This window comes from Cornus florida, unplaced genomic scaffold, assembly GCF_030987335.1.
Source record: "Cornus florida cultivar Cherokee Brave unplaced genomic scaffold, ASM3098733v1 CherokeeBrave_3.0.0_Hap2_Chr01, whole genome shotgun sequence".
Taxonomy (NCBI): Eukaryota; Viridiplantae; Streptophyta; class Magnoliopsida; order Cornales; family Cornaceae; genus Cornus; species Cornus florida.
The window spans coordinates 55,112,511-55,132,931 of NW_026775571.1; the positions used below are offsets into that span (position 1 = coordinate 55,112,511).

Genomic DNA, 20,421 nt, shown 5'->3' on the forward strand with positions numbered 1-20,421 from the left:
CCTTAATGCACACTCTCTAAACTTGATGGTGTAGGACGACGAGAACACCAGTCAAAGACTGCCTTCTTGAATGGTGAATTAGAGGAGGAAATCTATATGGAATAACCTGAAGGTTTTATAGTTTCAGGAAAAGAAAAGAATGCGTGCAAGCTTGTAAAATCCTTATATGGATTGAAATAAGCACCTAAACAATGGCATGAAAAATTTGACAAAGTATTGTTGTCAAATAGTTTTAAAATTAATGAGTGTGATAAATGTGTTTATGTGAAAAACACTCAAAATGGATATGTCATTGTGTGCCTATATGTGGATGATATATTAATAATAGGTAGTAATGATGTTATAATCAAAACTACTAAAAAAATGTTAACCAAAAATTTCGATATGAAAGATTTAGGCATAGCTGATGTCATACTAGGAATTAAGATTTCTAGAACATTAGATGGTCTAGTATTATCTCAATCTCACTATATTGAGAAAATATTAGAAAAGTTTAATAAGGAAGATAGTGGTCTTGTAAAGAATCTTGTTAATGTAAATCTTCATTTATCAAAAATATTACTGGTCCTAGCATATCACAACTTGAGTATTCTCGTATTATAGGAAGCTTAATGTATTTGATGAATTGCACACGACTAGACATAGCATACTCAGTTAATAAATTGAGTAGATATACAAGTAATCCAGGAAAGAACCATTGGACTGCAATAAACAGGGTTCTAAAGCATTTAAAATATACCATAAGTTATGGATTACATTATTATAGATATCCAGCAATACTTGAAGGATACAGTGATGCTAATTATACATTGCAATCCCCCAAAATAGAAACTAAGCTAGAACATGCTTATAAGGGAAGGCTTCATCACCTCCCTAGATTAAGAATTAGTTACCCATGGTTGCACTAGAGGAAAGAAGAAGCTTGAGAAAGCCTTCCATTTTCGAGCTCAGCCTTGGCCACACAAGCTCTCCTCTCCAATATTTCTCTTCCTCCAATCTTGCTAACCAAAATAATAGTATATTTTTTTTTCTTAATTTAACCTCCACCTCTTCTTTTGTAGACAAGATATCTACCAAACCCCCCCCCCCCCCCCAAAAAAAAAAAAAACCAAGGCTCCTATCCCCCAAAAGAACATTTCTAACCAACCCGTAAAAGAAGGAAACCAGAAATTGAAAGGTTCAAGGCACAAGTGGGTCTGTAATGTTCCTACGAGCGCTCGTAGGTCGCAGCACAAGCGCTCGTAGATGCTGTAATTCCTACTGCCGAGATTTGGAGCTCTCAAAGGTGGCTTAGGAGTGTTCGAAGATGACTTGGACCATTCTGCTTGGAATTGGAGCACTCATAGGTGGTACGAGCGCTCGTGTGACATGGTGAAGTGCACTTGGATGCTCATGTATGCCGTACGAACGCTCGTGAATGGAGCTACGAGTGCTCGTAAATGCTTCAGATTGTATCTTTTCCTTCTTCTGCTTTGAACTTCTTCTTCTACTTGGAACTAGCACTGGCTCATTTAGAATCATTTGCTCTTTTTTTTTTCTTTTTCATTGTAGAAGGCTTCATGGTCTTCCTTTAGCAAATTCTCCTCGGAAATCTCCGAATGCAACAGCCCAGAATGATCTGATCTTTACAAAAAGCTTCAAAACATCCATTTTATTTCCAATTTGGAAGACAACCTGAAAATACATAAAAACATGGAACTTGGAGAAAATCTATACAATTAAACCATTAATGGACTTAACCAATGCAAATAAGGGCGCTTGAATATGCAATATTCAGCGCTTATCGGTACTCTCTCTAATGTCTGTGTCTTCTTCATTTATAATTTATGCAAATTTCCATTCATGTGGGGGATTGTTGGAAACAGAGGCATTAAAAACATAAATTTTGGAAGATATTTTGAATAGATTTCGCTAAGAATTTTTTGGGGATCTATAGACGAGCACGTTTCTTTCTGTAAGGAGATGAACGTGGTATATTTACTTTCTCAAATCTATTTTCGGGTGAATGAGAAATTAGCTCTAAAGTAAGATGTTTGATAAAGCCTAAATGGGTTTGCAAAATGTGGGAAATGTTTGTCCCACATCGGAAAATTATTAAAACCAATTTAAGTTTAAATAAGCCTAGTATGGGATTTGGGTTTGGGCCCAAGGGCACCAAAGTTTTTAAGAGGGGGAGGACCTAGGCAAGCTTAGGTCCGAACCAACTATCACACACGCGCGCGCCGCCCGGTTTGGTCCGGGGCGGGGCTTGATTGTGAAATATGTTTAATTTTTTATTAAACGAAATTGGGCTTGTGTGATTGGATTTTAATTTTATTTTTGCTGGGCTTATTAAGATGGCCGAATTGGGCCTGTAAAACAGTTTTGGTATTTAATTTAAATTAAAACCATAAAACAGTTTTTTTTTATGAACCATTATGAACCAATGGTTGCACCCTTTTGCAAAATAAACCACCTGCAATTTTTCCTGAACCATTGTGAACCAATGGTTGCACCCATTCGGAAAAGGCACCATCTAGCCTATAAATACCCCTCCTTGGGGTCATTCCAAATCACACCAAAATTCAGAGAATTCTTCTCTTCTTTAGAATTTTCTTCTTCCTCCTTCTCTCTTTAGTCTATAGGTTCGAGCCTTAGTACTTGGGTTCGAGCCTTAGTTAGTCACTCCGGGTCCGAGTTCGAGTCAGAGAGTACTACACCGAGCCGATTCGCCTATTCCTTTGTTTTGCAGTGCTACTACTGAAGGAAGACAAGTCGTTATATCCTGGGAGATAAATGCCACTAAGTCCGTTAGCATCATAGCGGGGCGAATCTATCTTAAGGACATAGAATCAAATTCTAGCCTCAACTTTTAATCAGGTTCATTTATTTTATAGTTTTATTTGATTATATTAAACTATATATTATAAGAAATTATATAATTATAGATTATTATTTTATATTTACAGATACTATTTAAATAAATAATACTATAGTATATAGTATAATTAGACCGAAATTTCGGACTACATTTTTCAGGTAAGGAAACCTTGTTTTGGGATGCGCGACATCCCTAGGTTTACTTGGTAGCTTGATGTATTTTTACGTAATTTCACTCATATACAAGTGTTAGCATGTTTTTTTTCTTAGTGGAATTGTAATACTTAGCTTGGTTTCAATATATTGTATTACCTTGAAATATGTAACAACATCTTTAGTTCACATGTATGTTATTTTAGTTCTATGTTTTACTTAATGAAATTTTAAGAAATTAGAGGTTTGACATGTGGTATTTTGAAATCGGCATGTATTGAGATCGTAGACCATTGTAGCATGTGTTAAAATGCATTTTACGTTTACGTTTACGTGTATGTTTACTTTTGCACACAACATCTTATTTGTATGCAATGGACACTAGAGGCATCATGCATTTCAGGGCTTTTTGCAAAATACAAATATAAGGGCATTTTGAGGATTTCAGTTGAAAAATAAGTTTCGGCTTCAACATGGTCGCATAGGAAATCACATTTTAAGAGGGGTTTCTTCGCAACTTTTTTTCAAAAAAAGCTGTCTCAACATGGAACACTACTCGCAAATGCAGTTTTTCTAGTGCATTTTCTGGTCTACAATCGAACACAAAGCCACTGTTCTTTTTTTTATTTATTTTTACACACTCTCGGTTTCATCCTTCATGGACTTTGGCGATCGATCGCCGAAGGCACGATCGATCGCCGAGTTGGCGATCGATTCCCTGGAAGCACTTCAAAACTTGGTTTTTGTTTCAAAACTTCGAGGTAGCATATCTTTGTAATCCGAACTTCGAATCAGGCGATTCTTAAGTCTAACTTTATTGATTTTTCGTTGTCTTTCCAATGGTGTGCATGGTAGCACCCACTTCTATTTTAAAAAGACCATTTTGCCCTTGGGGCCATTCTTGGTGTATTTTCAACCCTAGCTTCCACTTTATTTCTCTTTGAGTTCCATAACTTCATGGAATGTCACTTTGGCGTCTGAGGGATGAAGTATATTCCTAGAGACCTTGGTTTATTTTTTGATTCCGCATTTTGGATCCATTTTCGGGTCATCACAGGACGCACCGGGTTTATAAGACTTGGGCCATCACAAATCATCACAGTTATCCATTTGATTTTACTGCTACTGAGATGCGAATGTCAAAGCTTTATATACTGTATTTAATCTTGTGACTCCATCTGAGTATGTTAGAATTTTTTATTATTCAACTACTGAAACTTCTTGGGATATTTTGTAGGTCAGATGCTTGATAATAAATTTGAGGCTATTTTGATTAAGGAGAATGAAACTTTTTCTCAATTTTATTCTAAGCTTATTGAAATTATTTCAAGTCTTCGTCACTTAAGCAAGAAAGTTAGTGATAAAAAAATCTACACAAAAATATTAAGGTCTTTACCAATAATATTTCAAGTCAAGGTGGAAACCCTAAAAGAAAATAGGGATATTGAAAAGAAGAAGGTAGAATAGCTTTAAGTTTAATTAAAATTTTTGAGATGAAGTATTATGTTAAACCTCAGAATGTAAAGAATTTGGCATTGAAACCTACAAAATCTGAAGTTGATCTTGATAATGATTTTGATGAATAAATAGCTCTTAGAACTAGAATGTTGAACAAGTTCATGAAAAATCAAAAGAACAAGAAAGGCAATGAGTATAATTCACGATCATGGAAAAAGTCTCATCTTCTAGAGGGAAGGATAGAAGAGAGAAAGAGAGAGAGAGAGAAAAAAAAAAAAAAAAAAAAAAAAAAAAAAAAAAAAAAAGTAGAAGAGTTTAGGAAACTGAAATAACTTTTTGAACATGTGGTGGTAGATGTCATACATCAATTGTTTGTCCAAGTCCCAAAAATAGCATTATTGCTAAGAAAGAATCGAAAGATAAAAACAAGGGCGAAATTAACTTGGTTTTTAAGTCAAATTAGGTCTCCTTAACATCTATATAAACACTCTTTCTCATTAGGGTTTTCTACAGCTTTTGATTACAATTCTCAGCAATTTAGAAAAAATCAATTTGTGAGATTTTCTGAGTGTTTATTTTTCATCTTGAAAGTAGATATACTATATACAATAGTGATTTAAGATGTTGTTCCCTATCTGATCGGAGTCTAAATCATTGAAGATCCATTGATATCGCTTAAAAAAAATAAAAAAAAATAGAGATTTTATTTATTTATCTTCATCAATCCAGATTTGAAAAAAAAAAATAAGGAATTGATCACACTTTGAAAGGGTCAAAGCATTCGTGAAGTGTTGTTGATCTATCAACAATCCTTCTATAGGGATCAAAGGAGTAAGCCTAAAGTCGAGAGCATTTGGATGAGGGAATCTCTAAGCCAAAGGCGTTCAGCAATTAGTTCTTGGTAGAACAGAAAGGGTGTAAACCTGAGTTGAGGTCCAGTGTACTTCATTTCATCTATAGTGAATCGTTTCACTCGCGACCACGTGACAGCTGTAGTTGACAGTTTGAAGTTTGTGTTATGTTTTGGTTTTTGTTTGCCTTTGGGCTTATTCCTTCAGGCTTGTGGGCTAGTAGCTTGGGCCACCTCTTTCTTTTGTACAGCTTCTTTTGGTTTATAATATAATAATTATCAAAAAAAAAAAAAAAAAATTGTTAAATCTTTATTGAGTTTGGTAAATTTGATTTGATAATCTCTCTCTCTTTTTTTTTCCTGGCAAATAAAACATTATAACCCAACAAAAGTACAAAGTTCATCCATCTCAAAGAGATGATCAAGAAAACATTCAACAAACACTGAACATAGTAGCCACCAATAGAATAGAACTATGGTAACATAGCATGATGACAACTTCCATGTTGCGGCACCACTTGAAGGCATTAGTCTCCTTTTGGGCTTGGCTAAACAACTGGGGTACTAAAACCCATGGCAAACCAATAAGATAATAATCTTTAATTCTACAGCCCAGTATAAGTTGGGCTTTCCTTTGGATTAACCCATCTACATGAAGAAGATCCAGTTCATTTTGATTGCGATGTAGCAAAGTTGGGCTTAAACCTGGGACCCTTTTATAATCAGACCCATGTTGCAGCACCATCCACTCAACTAGTACAGCAGGTTCCAAAAGCTTACGACCCTTTGGTTGCGTGATAGCAATGCCACGGAATACTAACCAAAGCTTTGACTTTGACGTTGTAACCTGACACGAAACAGAGCAGCACAAAGCACGAGGACACATCAGAACTCCGAAATCCAAATCAGAGAGTACTAAAATTTTGCCAACAAGCCATATCGCCTACATCAACATCAAACCATTTCCGATAATGGCTTCCACCCAAAAATTCACACATCGATAGCGAGCGAACTGGACCAAAAGTACGTACATCATCTATCCACCGACTATAGTCAAGCCCTACAATCCCCAGATCAAAAAAAACGGCCAACTATTGAAGCCCTCAATATTTTACCATCTTCTCACAATTGCCCAACAATTGCTGATACAATTCTAAAAGATGCCTGGCTTGATGATAGGTTTGGGACGCGAAATCCCAATTCCAGAAAGATAAATACTTTGTCAGCCAATCAAGATGTCCTTCAACACCCAACCACAATCCATAGGGGATGGCTAATAGTTTAGATACATGACTATCATTGGATTGGCCCACCATGGGAACCAAAGAGAAGAACCCCTTTGATTAAGAGAGGAGGAAGGCAAGCACCGACAACTAAAAACAATAAAATACAGAATAAACATGAGAATAATACATGAAACAAAGGAGAGTAAAGTAATACCCGGATCAAAAAGAAAGATCGGCATAAGTCGGTTATCGATTCTTCTAAAGTACAAAAATCCCAATTTTACAAGCCTTCGCTCACATGTGCCCTTCAAGCCATACAACCTACAAGATCTACAGACTGAAGAAGAGATGGAAGCCATTTCAGATAAATCACTTGAAAAAAATTTTAAACTCTGATAAACAGCAGACCTCGACCTTGTGAGGAGCATGTGTTTTTCTTTATTAGAAGGGCTTCCTATAATTGAGCAAGATGTTAAAGATCAATCCTTAGTTAATCCATTTCAAAGAAAGATGAGTATTGATTATGACTGATCATTGATGTCACATTGAAAAACCCTTTAATTTGATTTGATAATCCAACTGGTGAATGTGTGGGATATTCATGCTTCTGCATTTGTCATGTACACCATATGTTCATATTAATGAAATCTTTTTGAGACTGGAGAGTTTTACTAACTTGGCCACTTATTAATGCCGGCATTGATGTAATACAAGAATAGAAAAATGATTTGAACTCCAACAAACTCAGGGAGAGATGAACCTAAGTCCCATCACAGGTGTTGACAAATAATTCACTAGTACATAATTAATTAATGAGGCACCAACCAAAGCCAAGAATGTAGACATGTGGAATAGTAGTGGTGGTTGTATAATATTCGCAAAGGATCTAACGTCTAGTCCTAACAAATATTTTAATAATGAATGGCACGAACATGTAGGGAATATATATATATAATCAATTACTATATGGAATATCAAACCAACTTTTTCCATGTGGATGGCTGAAATTTCTCTAAGAGGACTAGACCACATCAACTAGGGTTTGTGGAGACAGGTAAGTCATAGGGGCCACTAGGGTTGCAGTTGAAAAAAATAGAAAGTGTCTACATGCGTATTACGTACTCAAAGTTGAGATTCATGCATGGTAGCCTTTATTTTTCATTTCACGATCATAATTCATAAAGAGCTATCACACCTTAACAAATCTATTTGACCTATACTGACCCATAGGGCCATACCAATCCACTATCCCAACTGGTAGCATGTGCAGTCCACGTGCATGTAAATGCCTTTCATTTTGAGCTTGCATGATTTAATTTTCTCGTTTCAAATAAATGAAAATAAATAAATAAAAATTAAAAATCGTAAAAAAATTTGTTGGTTGACATTTTGTCAGAAAACTCAGTTAAAAAATGACATAAATACCTTTCAAAAGTAAAAAGAAAAAAAATCACCTACACATTTTTATATAACAAACCTTTATAATTTTTTAAAATCATATTTTTGCTTTCTAAATTCTTGAGAATTATTTTTAAAAAAATTAAACCGAATGTATTTTAAAAAAATTAAACCGAATGTATTTTTAACATCTTAGATCAATGCAAAACGAAAATATGAAAAGCATTACTATTCTTGGACATCTTCTTGGAACCATAGGAGATTATCTTGGAATAACAGGAGACACTACTCAAGCTAAAAACTAAGGGTCACAAGAATAAATAATTATCAAGTAGGATAAAATATAAGGCCATATTTAATGAAACTTATATTAGCACTTGCAATCTCCATGAACTACATCCTAGGAAGAATATAGTGCCCCCATGTCACATTCAGAAGTTACAATATCCAATTTGCAGTAACATAGCACATGCTCAACTTGGTGATATTAAATACTGGATTACAAACTTTCATGCTAATAAGGTGGATAAACTATTTGGTTCCTTGAACTAACAGTCATAACCAAGAAAAGAATACGATGATTTTCTAGAAATTTAATGTTTGTTTCACAAATTTAATCACTTGCAATACAAAGCTTGAGTTGTACAATATTAATACTATTTTATATATACATGTCAAAGGCATAATTATGTATATAAAGCTATTACCTAAATGGTATAAATCATCAAGCATTCCTCAACAATTTAGAACACATAATTATCTATATATGTGAGCTCGGTGTGTGGGAGCAGGCATGTGAAAGGCAAAACTCTGGTACGAGTTACTTGTGCTCACAATTCTTACATCGCCTAGGTGTAGAAGAGTGAAGTTTTATATGTAAATTCATCACCTTTCTATGACACAACGCGTTTTAAAGTTGTGAACTTATCAAAACTCCAGAGTTAAGTGTGTTTAGCCTGAAGTAATACCAGGATAAGTCACTTCTTAGGAAGGGGAGGAGCCAAAAACCGACACTATTGTGTCGGATAGAGTGAGCGCCGTTACAAATGATAACAAAGCTTAACTCAGTCGAAAGTGAGCCGAAAGGAATGTCAGGCTCCCAAGGGGATGGAATTGTGAGGCTCGGTAGGCGGGAGCAGACCTGTGAGAGGTAAGACTCTAGTGCGAGCTACGTGTTCATTACCCTTCTATCACACAACGCTTTTTAATGCCGTGATGATTGTGAATCCATCACAACTTCAGAGTTGAACATCTCTAGTTTGGGGAAACCAAAAGCGGAGAATATTGTGTTCGGTAAGGTGAGGGCCATTACAATATAAAGCTATATATTATCTATTTCCTCAATTAATCAGAAATGTTCATGCATACTCAGTCGTTCTACAGTCTCCCCTAACTCTTTTGTACTCATACCTGCAATCAAGTTCATAAAGTTTTTCATATTATCGTATTTTTTACTGTATGGATGTGTTGATAATAATGTCTACTATCTTTCATTAACTAATTAATTAACTGTGCAATTATAACAAGGCTTGAGCACAGAAGTTAACAAAGAGAAACTGAAATTTTGTATATATACCATTTTGAATTTTGATGTTGTAGTGTGTAACACATCTCTGTGCTGGCAATACAAGAGTGTTGGCGAAATTATGCATTGTTGTAGCTTACAGCTTCGCTTTGCCACACAACTTTGTTGGACTGTAACAGTACTCTCCGAAGCTCATCAGCAATGCCTTGTAAAAGAACTGGCTTTCTAATAACTCCATTAATTCCAATCTCCGAGCATCCTTGCCACACATCTTCGACAGCACTTGTTGTCAAGGCAATAATCAACGGCCAACTACTGCCTCCAAACTTGCGAATTCTCCTGACAACTTCAAACCCATCCAAATCAGGCATATGAAGATCTAAAAGAACGATTTGGAAAGAAGACATTGCAGAGCTAATAGCACTAAAACATTCACATCCAGATGAAACTGTGGAAACTCTACAGCCCAATTTCTCCAGCAGTTTCCTGGTCACTGCCCTATTCACAGCTTCATCATCAGCTAACATTACTTGAAGGCCTCTAAACAGAGAGTTCGAATGTGGGTGGTCTGAATATTCTCCGGGTTCAGAAAAGTCTATTACAATGGATTGCCGGAGTTGGAACCGGAGGACAAGGACCATGCTTTTATCAAAACCCTCTGGGTTTGAGACTTCCCATATGTTCCCTTGCATCAACTGTCAAAAAATCACATGGGAGAAAATGGTTTAGATATAAAAAGAAGATTGTGGTTGAAACCAGGGAAATGACCATTCTGAGGATAATATGGTTGCTTTCACAACATTTCAAAAAAAATTTAAAAATGCCATGAACTGCCTTTAATTCCTGTGGAAGCACCAGAACAGCACCGGCAATTTTAATTTTTTCTTGTGCTCTTTTAGTGTGCAACTAAAAAATCTTCACAAATATACTGATGATGGTCTTCGGGCCTTTATTATGAATAGACGGAAATTCTCATTGTTGTAGGGGAAAAAAGAATGAAGTGAATAATAAAAAAATAATAATAATTAGGAGAATATCTTCACTAAAATTGCCATAGCAAAATACAGTATGGCTGAAAATGATGTTTCTGTAATCTGAGAAAAGATTAAGGTTGAAATTTTAGCGGAGTATTTGTAGCAACTGAAGACAAAACAAAACAGATTTTGACCATTTATACTATTCATATTCCATTACAAGAACACAAGCAGGTATTCCTAATAAAACATTTCTCGAAATGGAAGACTCAGCAAATATGGTTAGTCTCAAGAGTAAAGAACATATAATCAGTACTTATGAACTTGAGATTTGATAAGATTTAACAAACAAAATGGCTAAATTTTGATAGAGGAACGAAGTTTGAATAGAACTTTTAGATGCTGTGAGCATAGCTTATAATGTTACGAGTCATCCACTGCTCATAACAAACACACACCCACCATGCACATATGTTCGCACACACACTGATGATTCTTACCTGCACTAGCTTTTCACAAATGTTGAAGCTCAAGTCTTCCTCAAGCCCATTGCTGCGGTATCTCCAATCACCAAAGCGTCCTATTGAACTTGAGCACTCTAATTGAGGACCACTACTGTTTAACCCAATTTCAAACCTAATGTGCGCATACCCATGAGATGAGCTTGCTCTCCAGGTTGTCCATCTTTGATCATTCCTTGAGCGACTTCCACTCTGTGAGAAAATCCGAAATATTACACAGCCTTCTCCATTGCTTCCATTCAAAAGATACCCAAACATATGCAAAATCACCTGAAAAACTCTTCTCTCATCGCCCAAAACATGATCGGGCAAAGATTTCTCAACTTCAACCGCAAAACCATAACCCCTATAAACACACAAGCACTTAGCAAGGCTAGTGGCTTCTTTTATCATGGAATGTAGTCGGAAAGGCCTCATCTCTAATGGGAACCATCCATTATCCTTGGTCGAAGTGACCATTACATCGTTTACCAAGGTTGAGAGGACATTGCTGGTCTTAACCATTGCATCAACAAGCATTTGTTGCTGGCTGCTCAGATTTTCATCCTGCATCATTGAAAGCAAACCCAAAATTGAGTGCATTGGTCTCCTCATCCCATTGTTCATTACCTTCTGGAATGAGTACTTGGCCTGGTTTGCCATCATTGCATCCTGTTTCGCCTGTTGCAAGGCTCGATTTTTCTCCACTAATTGGTCTCTCATGAGCTGCGATTCTTCAAGCACTGTAGCATGGGAGACAGCCACAGCCACCTGGTCAGCAACAACTTGTACTATCTCAATTTCTTGGTCACTCCATGATCGGGGTTGCCCACCAGGAAGAACCAAAACCAATATTGCATAACAAGCTTGAATCAGCTCAGGTGTCCCGCCTTTGAAGTTACAAATCCTCAGCATTGGCATCCTAATTGCAGCCACAGGTCCAGACTCAATAGACTCTCCACTGCTTCCTTTAGCAAGAGCTGAGTCAGGGTCAAGTATCCTTACTCCGTAGCTCTCCTTAATCATTCTAACATCTGGATCACTTATCGGGATAGAAAAACTATCAATATTAGAGAAATCCATCCCTTTCAACTCATGTGTCAAGTTCATCTCTGTTTTATTCTCATTAGGCATCCAAACAGCACAATTCTGCAAATCCAATGTCTTGGAAAGCTCAACCAAAGTTGTGTACAAAATTGTATGCCGATCAAGTGATTTACGGATCTCATGGGTGAGCATACGGACATGCCAACCAGCTTCTCTCTGCTTCTTTATGATTCCAACCTCTCGACCAAGATCCCAAGCTTTCTTCTTCAACATAAACTCTCTTACCTTCACTTTGAGAAGCAAAGGAAGGAGAGTAAAAAGGGTTATAGAAGTGGCACATGAGACTAGAGCAGTGAGGAACTTGAAAATGGTAAGAGCTAGCATCAGCTGAAATGGGTGTGGGCCATAAGTCCAACCATTGAGCAAATGGGTCAACCCACAGAGGACAATGAAGGCAATGAACTCGAACAGTACCCATTTGAATGGAACATTTGAACAACTAACAAAATAAATTAGTTCAATTGGGATCGAAAAATAGGCCACTGCAATCAAGAAATCACTCACTTTCTGGCACTCTAGAATGCTTTCAATGCTCCAAAAACCCTCGTCCTCGCAATTACATCTGGAGTATCCATTATCAGCAGCCGAAATAGAAAAGAGAAGCCAACAAATCAACAGAACAGATGCTAATGTCTTTACCATTTCATTCAATGAACTAAACTTTCAATCCATTTATGAATGAATTGTCAATCTTCCCAATACCCCCAATAAGATTAAGGTGAACACACTTGAATTACAACATGAGGACACTAGCTTCTATATTCATTTCCTGCACCAAAAATGTTCAGTAAAGTCACAAACCCAATAAAAAGAATTGAGGAAACCCAATTTCAAATATGCAGACCCCTATTTTTTCCTATAAAACTAGACACTAATGGCCCAAAAAGATCTAGTATTCCTACCAGATAAAGAGCTGGGAAAAAAATCCAATTTTTTGTTATTCAAATGACTAGTTCAAAATCACACATTTTTATGTAGTAAAAAACACCATAATAAAAAACACATAATTTCCTCATTTGTAAAATACAAAGGCACAAGTTACCCAAAAACAACATACCGTACGGGAAATGCAATGGTAAAGACATTAGCAGGCAGAGTATGATAAAAACAAATAAAAAATAAAAAAATAAAAATAAAAGGTGAAGAAGAAGAAGAAATTAAAACAAAAAATTGTAAACCAACCAATCTTTAACTTTGAAGGAAATGAAAAACCAGAAATACAAGCAGAGTAGGAACTTTACCTGAAGAAACAAAGCCCATAGGTGACCAAGAAAACCCAGATTTTGGGCAACCACCATCTTCAGATCTTATATTTGATTCACATGTAGATACACAGATGTATGATCTTCAAATACTTCACCATCACCCTCTCATCCAATTTTCAACAATCAAATAAAATCACCCACAATCCCATTATATATCACTAGTAACTATATCATTTACACACACCTACATATACAATCCCTCTCAACCACCATCACCAACCCAAAATTCAATCCAACAAATTCACACAAAAATGAAGAGTGACCCATCAAACCCAGCTAAGAAATCCCTGTTTTATTTTCTCGAGTCCATATACAGCTGCTGTATCTATCTGTATCTTGTATGTATATAGCACACATATATGCGTGTAAGAAATCTCTCTCATTTTTTCTTTACCATTTTCCTCCTATCTTTATCTGTTTTCAAATTTCAAACAGAAGTTTTCGAGGGGGGAAGATTTTTAGAGAGAGAGAGAGAGAGTCATTGTAGAGAGAGAGAGAGAAAGAGTACGTTTGTCCGCGCCGTTGTTTGATAATAGCTGAAACAAGGAGAGAGAGAGAGAAGAGGAGATCTAGTCTAGAGAGAGAAAGAGAGAGAGGTTTTATTGTTCTTTATAAATGTAGTGGGACCTGCTTCTTTATATGAAGAGAACTTAGACGCACTTTCGCTCAAAACGTCTACTTCATCCCCTAGAGAGAAAGAGAGAGATTGTCTCTCTCTCTCTCCACTCTTTTCCCACACGTCTTTCGTATTTTCCTATCCGTATCACTTTTCGCCACGTGTCAACTATCGAATGAAAATGTGGAACCGCTGAGATAGTTCCACTTTCATTAGTAGCGCGTGTTTGTTACGATTTGTAACATACGTGAAACACGTGTAATGTATTGGAGAGTAGTTTGTACGCGCTATGAATATAGGTGAGTTCTTTTGAGAGGAATTATTTACTGTGCGCATAGTTTCATGGGTTTAGTTATGTTTCTAATCTACACCGTCAGCTGATATCATCTTGCTGATGACAAGAGAATCTTAACCGCAGGAATTTTGTGGAGCGGCTACTTTGACTTGTGAGTATGGTAGTGAACATAAAGTTCATACAGGGCCCACTGATCAATCGGTAAAGTCGGGCTTCATAAATTAGAAAAGTTCAGGCCCAACCCATGTAACGAACGTGGGTCGGGTTGTGGCAGTGGTGGTGATTCTCGAAGCATTTGGTATGTTGACGGTGTTGTCTTGGTATGATAGTGATTCTAGTGGCATTTGGGATGTACAAGTATGAGTTGGTCATGATTGTTTTTAATTTTTTTTTTTTTTTTTTTTTTTTTTCACTGTGGTGTTTGAGTGTGGTGGTGTACAGTTATCTAACTAGTTATTTCAAAAAAAAAAAAAAAATTATTTATTACTATTATTATTATTTATGTTGTGGTGGTGGTTATGATGGTATAAGTATTTTATTATTATTATTATTTTATGTTGTGGTAGTGATTATGGTGGTAGAAGTATTATTATATATGAATTATATCTATATGCATAAAAGATATGAAGAGGTTAGTTTAATTCATTAAATTTAGTTAAGAGGTTAAATTTCTAATTTCATGATTTAAATGTAATAAAAAGTAATTTCATATGATTTCAGAGATCTGAATAAGGTGTTAATGCACATTTTTGAAACTTCAGGAGTGTCAATGTAAAAAAAGCAATTGACCATCCGCTGAGTGCCATTGACCAAAAGCTCAGGGCGGTGTTAGTGCAATTTATACAAAAAAAAATTAAAAAATAATAAATAATAAAATAATAAAAATCTACTTATATAATTATGGTGAAAAGGCAAAAAAAAAAAATAATAAATAAAATCTTTTGATATTTTACCAATGGGTCATTGGTCTAGCAGTACCAAACTCTTACCTTCTAAAGGAAAGTCAGGGATTTTAGCCTCAGTGAAAACATGTATGCGTACCAACTAAGAAAAAAAAAAATTAATAAAAAAATAATTCTTTTGTAGGCTCATTTTCATGTAACTACCCTAAAGTTTAAAAAAACCTCAAACTATAAAATATTTGCAAATAAGACATGTTTTTGACGTTTGCCATTCAATCGAGATTGTTTGAAAATTATAAAACACAATCCTTTAATAAAAAAAATTAAAAAAAAATGAGTTTAAAAAGTAATTCTGAAATAACCAAATTGAGCACATCGAAGTGAACTAACCCATTTCTAGTATAATAATAATAATAATAATATTGGTCAAAATATAATATAATTGATCATATGAGGTCCACATGACTCCGTAAACGGGAAACTCCATTTCACACCTGACTTTTAGTCCACTCTCCAACGACAAGGTTGATGAAGGCATTAGGAGTGTAAAGTCAAGCTTTTATGCGACAAATATAATACCTTCATAATGACCTAAGTAGACTGAGATTCAATGAATCTGGTTTCATTTATGCTATGGAAATGTGTTATACACCCTTAAAACAACTTTAAGACATGATTAGCATGTTATTAATAAAATCATTTTAGTTCTAATATAAACTCTACTTTAAGAAATTGTGTTTGGATTTTAAAAAATATAATGAGAATTGAAATCAGTCTTTTAAAAACGGAAAAAAATCCTCTCCATTCACATCTCAATGTAAATTGTCCAGTGATGGATCTCTCGACTGATGTGGCAAAAGTGGTAAAATTATATTTACCATTTATACATGTTATTTGTACATCATTTCTATACACTATATTATTGAATTAATTTATTCATATGAATTGAAATTTCAATTTTTCCCCCAAAAGTAAAAAATCATTTCCCCCCAAAAGTCTGTTATATATTTGTTTCCTCAACATTAAATTAGAAAGTCACTTTCAAAATCAAATATTTCTCAAATCCAAACCAGACCAACTTCATAGCTATTGTTTCAGACAAGCCAAAGTAGAGCAAGATTTCGGCAAAATACATAAATAATCGGCAGAGAAGTAGAGTAAGGAAGATTTTCTGGCAAAGTTGCATGTTTAGATTAATTTTTATCTATTTTTAATTATTACTTGCAAAACTAATTTTACCTACTGATATATTGTTTTTAACTTATTGGTAGAGCCTAATTTGTCAGGCTTTTTTATTGTGTGTATATATATATATATGTATATTTTGGCTGAATATTTAATGTTTTTTCTTATACCTGCATCATTATCTCAATTTTTTTCATTTTATCATTTGTAATATTTTTGAGCTTTAAATTTTATTTGCATTGAAAATAGAGTCAAATTACTCCCAAAAATTAGACATGGGTTTATACTAGTTGCACCTCTATTTTTTTTGTATGTGTGTTATTTAATTATGTATTTGTCAAAGAATTTCATAAGGAAAATAATAAGAAATTGTGATATTGAAATTTTCATGGGTCATTAGGCAGAAAGTTTTAAGGTTCCAAACGCTGCCCAATTTGTAGGCTACCAGTTGAGAGAGTTTTGGAGATTAAGGTCAATAATGGATCTGATGAATGAAAGAATGATGCATCATTGCAACCATCATAAGTTCTTTTCTTTTCTTTTCTTTTTTTTCTCTGACGAAAAACATAATTAGTATACAATTATATTGTATATAATGTTGTCTTCTTGTTGGTGTTAATTGATTACAATATTGTAAGCCAATGTTTTTTTTATATATTTGTGCCAGTTTTTAATGGCATTTCCTTTTGATTTTTTTCTATTTCAAATGACTAATGACATTTCCATTTAGTGTCAGTTTATGAATTAATTTATTTTTTCCAAATCTTTGCACCTATACAAATAAATATATTTTATGAATAACATCATTAATTTAACGTAATATGTTTCAAACCTAAATTATATGTAACATCTTAACTTACTTGTAACATGTATCATATATTATTTTTATACGACTTGTATCAATAAAAACATTAATTAAATTCAATATCAAACAAATATGTTTTAGAATAACATAACAATGTAAAACACGTTAGATTTATAGGTTAATTTATTTCTTCCCAATCTTTGCACATACAAAAATAAACATATTTTACAAATAATATCAGAAATTAAACGTAATATGTTTCAAACCTAAATTATATGTAACATTTTAACTTCCTTGTAATATGTATCATGTATTATTTTTATGTAACTTGTATCAATAAAAACATGAATTAAATTGAAGATCAAACCAATATGTTTTAGAATGACATAACAACGTAAAACATGTTAAGTTTATGAATTAATTTTTTTCTTCCAAATTTTTGCACTTACACAAACAAACATATTTTTTGAATAACATCATTAATTTAACATAATATATTTCAAACATAAATTATATGTAACATCTTAACTTACTTATAACATGTATCATATATTATTTTTATGTGACTTGTATAAATAAAAACTCGAATTAAATTCAATATCAAACAAATATGTTTTAGAATGACATAAAAAAGTAAAATATGTTAAGTTTATGGATTAATTTTTTTCTTCCAAATCTTTGCACCTACGCAAATAAACGTATTTTACGAATAACGTCATTAATTTGACGTAATATATTTCAAACCTAAAATATATGTAGCATCTTAATTTACTTGTAACATGTATCATATATTATTTTTATGTGGTTTGTATCAATAAAAATATAAATTAAATTTAATATCAAACAAATATGTTTTAGAATGACGTAATAACGTAAAATATGTTAAATTTATGGTCTAAAACATACTTTTTTATGTTGAATTTAATTCATCTTTTTACTGATATAAGTCACATAAAAATAATATATGATACATGTTATAAATAAGTTAAGATGTTACGTATAATTTAGGTTTAAAACATATTACGTTTAATTCCTGATATTATTTGTAAAATATGTTTATTTGTATAAGTGCAAATATTTGGAAGAAAGAAATTAATCCACAGACACTCATGAAGAACACTCGAATTTTATTATTCAACCCAGAAAGAAAATATTACTCTGTATATTGAAATTATTTAAAAATTTGTTTATAATTTGCTTTTAATTTATACGTTATATATATATATATATATATATATATATATATATATATATATATATAAAGGCTAAGTTGTACAAAAATATTTATTTCTCTCAATTGTATTGAAGCTATTTCAAAATATTATTTTTTCATTTATATTATGCATATTTATATATCAATTATTATATTAAAATAATTTTACATTACTAAATATATTATTTTGTGACTAATAATAAATAAAATGATATAACTTCAACTTACGGCGGAATTGAAGTTATAAAATGAAGAATATCAAGTAAATAATATAACTTCATTATGCCTCCCTTATTATCCTTTTCTACTCTTGTGCCACTTGTAGAAATTAGTTTTTTCTTTGATCTACAAATAATATAGTAAAAACAAGATGTAGTAACCATTAAGATTTCAAATTTCCCAAATGTATAATACCTTACTAAAAGAATTTGTGAATCTTTCTCTTCACAGCTTTAGACAAGATTTAGATTGGAAATATATAACAGTGGGGTAGAAGAAGAAAGACGAACCGGTGCAAAATGATGGTGGGGGGTAGAAGAAGAAAGACGAACCAAAGCAAAATGATGGGGAAGAAGAAGAAATTAAGGTTTTTATGAAAAGGTTAAGTTTGATGGATTTTTCTGAAAGGGTAAAGGTAAAGTATAATGGAATAAAATAATTTTGTATATGATATATTATATAACATATAACGTATAAGTATATATTATATGGGATTTCTGTACATGTGGTAAAAAAAATAGTATGTTAGTAACTTTGTTGCTTAAGTGGCTGACTAGGCGTTGAGATGGCATTGAGTGGGCGCTGATAAGACAAGTGAGCTAATGTGGATTTAATCTGAGCCGTTGGATCGTCACCGGACAGACTCCAGTGAGAGGTGCATTGGAGCTGATTTTTGTCCTTTAAAAACATAAGGTATAAGAATGGATGGGTTTTATGAAAATGGATGTGTTTTCACGGTGAACTCTACTTTAAGAAATTGTGTTTGGATTTAAAAAATATATATAAGAATTGAAGTCAGTCTTTCAATAACATAAGGTATGAGAATGGATGGGCCTTATGAATATGGATGTGTTTTCACGGTTAACCTAAATATCATGCAATAACAACTTTTCCAAATACAAAGACAAAAGTTAGACTAAGCTAGGCTGATTAAACTAGACGTTAAAAGTTTGAGTTTTGGGGGTAGTAAAATGATGCATGAAGATGCATAATATTTTTAAATTATGGTATGAGGTCCCACCCAATATGGTAAGAAAATCACAAATTCTAAATACTAGCCAATTGGGAAATGTTTTATGAAAATGTAACAATAAAACTATTCTAAATGGTTTTTTAAATTCTTGAAAAAAAAAATATTTGCATGAAAAGAATTGGTGTCACACCTTAATTTTCTCTACAAAATTCTCATAAGAAAATTGGGGAGGAAATTTTCCACCAATAAATGCATGACACTTGTACAAGGATACAACTAACCATAGAACAACACATGGCGCGCAGTTGTAATGGTAGCTTGGATGCCCAATTGGCTAGTCGAACGAATTAAGGTGGTCAATCAGCCACCCAAATCCATCCAGTGATAAGTCAAAACCCCATGAAATTAGAAGTATAACGACCCACTTCACCACATGATATGATATTGTTCATTTTGGGTTCGAGCTCGCACGATTTTGGTTATTTGGTTTTTCCCCAAAAGACCTTATACCAATTATTGTGTACAAATCTTACATATATAGCACTTTCCCTTTTTACACCCAGCGATGTGGGATTATGCACTTGTAACTCGCCTAGTATGGTAGTCTGCTAGTGCCTTTTGCACCCGCCCACGGCACACTCACCCACAAGGTCGCCACAATAACCCCCTTAGGGGCTCAAGATCCTCATTAGCCACACTTCTGATTGGCCAGGCTTTAATATTATTTGTAACGACCCACTCCACCATATGAGCCCACACAATTTTGTTTTTGGGTTTTATCCCAAAAGGCCTCATAATAAGGTTTGATGGGCATAGATTCAAATCTTGTTTGGGCAACTACCAAACCTTAATAGGGTTTGATGGGAAGCAGCTAACACAAATTGAAGTTATTGAATAC

At 33.9% G+C, this 20,421-nt stretch overlaps 1 protein-coding gene across 1 annotated transcript; it reads right to left on the reverse strand.

Moving 5' to 3' along the window:
* Window positions 1-9,486: 9,486 nt before the first annotated feature.
* Window positions 9,487-13,891, reverse strand: LOC132297458 (ethylene receptor 2-like). The gene is made up of 3 exons (XM_059794919.1): window positions 13,292-13,891; window positions 10,944-12,819; window positions 9,487-10,164 (listed from the first exon to the last, which is right to left on the reverse strand). Exons 2-3 carry the CDS (start codon window positions 12,690-12,692, stop codon window positions 9,589-9,591), a joined length of 2,325 nt encoding a protein of 774 aa, XP_059650902.1. The 5' UTR covers window positions 12,693-12,819; window positions 13,292-13,891; the 3' UTR covers window positions 9,487-9,588.
* Window positions 13,892-20,421: the final 6,530 nt, after the last annotated feature.

Excerpts from the sequence above, each read along its gene's own strand:
- LOC132297458 (XM_059794919.1), bottom strand. The coding sequence starts at position 12,692 with ATGGTAAAGACATTAGCATCTGTTCTGTTGATTTGTTGGCTTCTCTTT. Across the intron at positions 10,165-10,943 it reads TTTGTGAAAAGCTAGTGCAG|TTGATGCAAGGGAACATATG; the intron begins GTAAGAATCATC and ends ATTTTTTGACAG.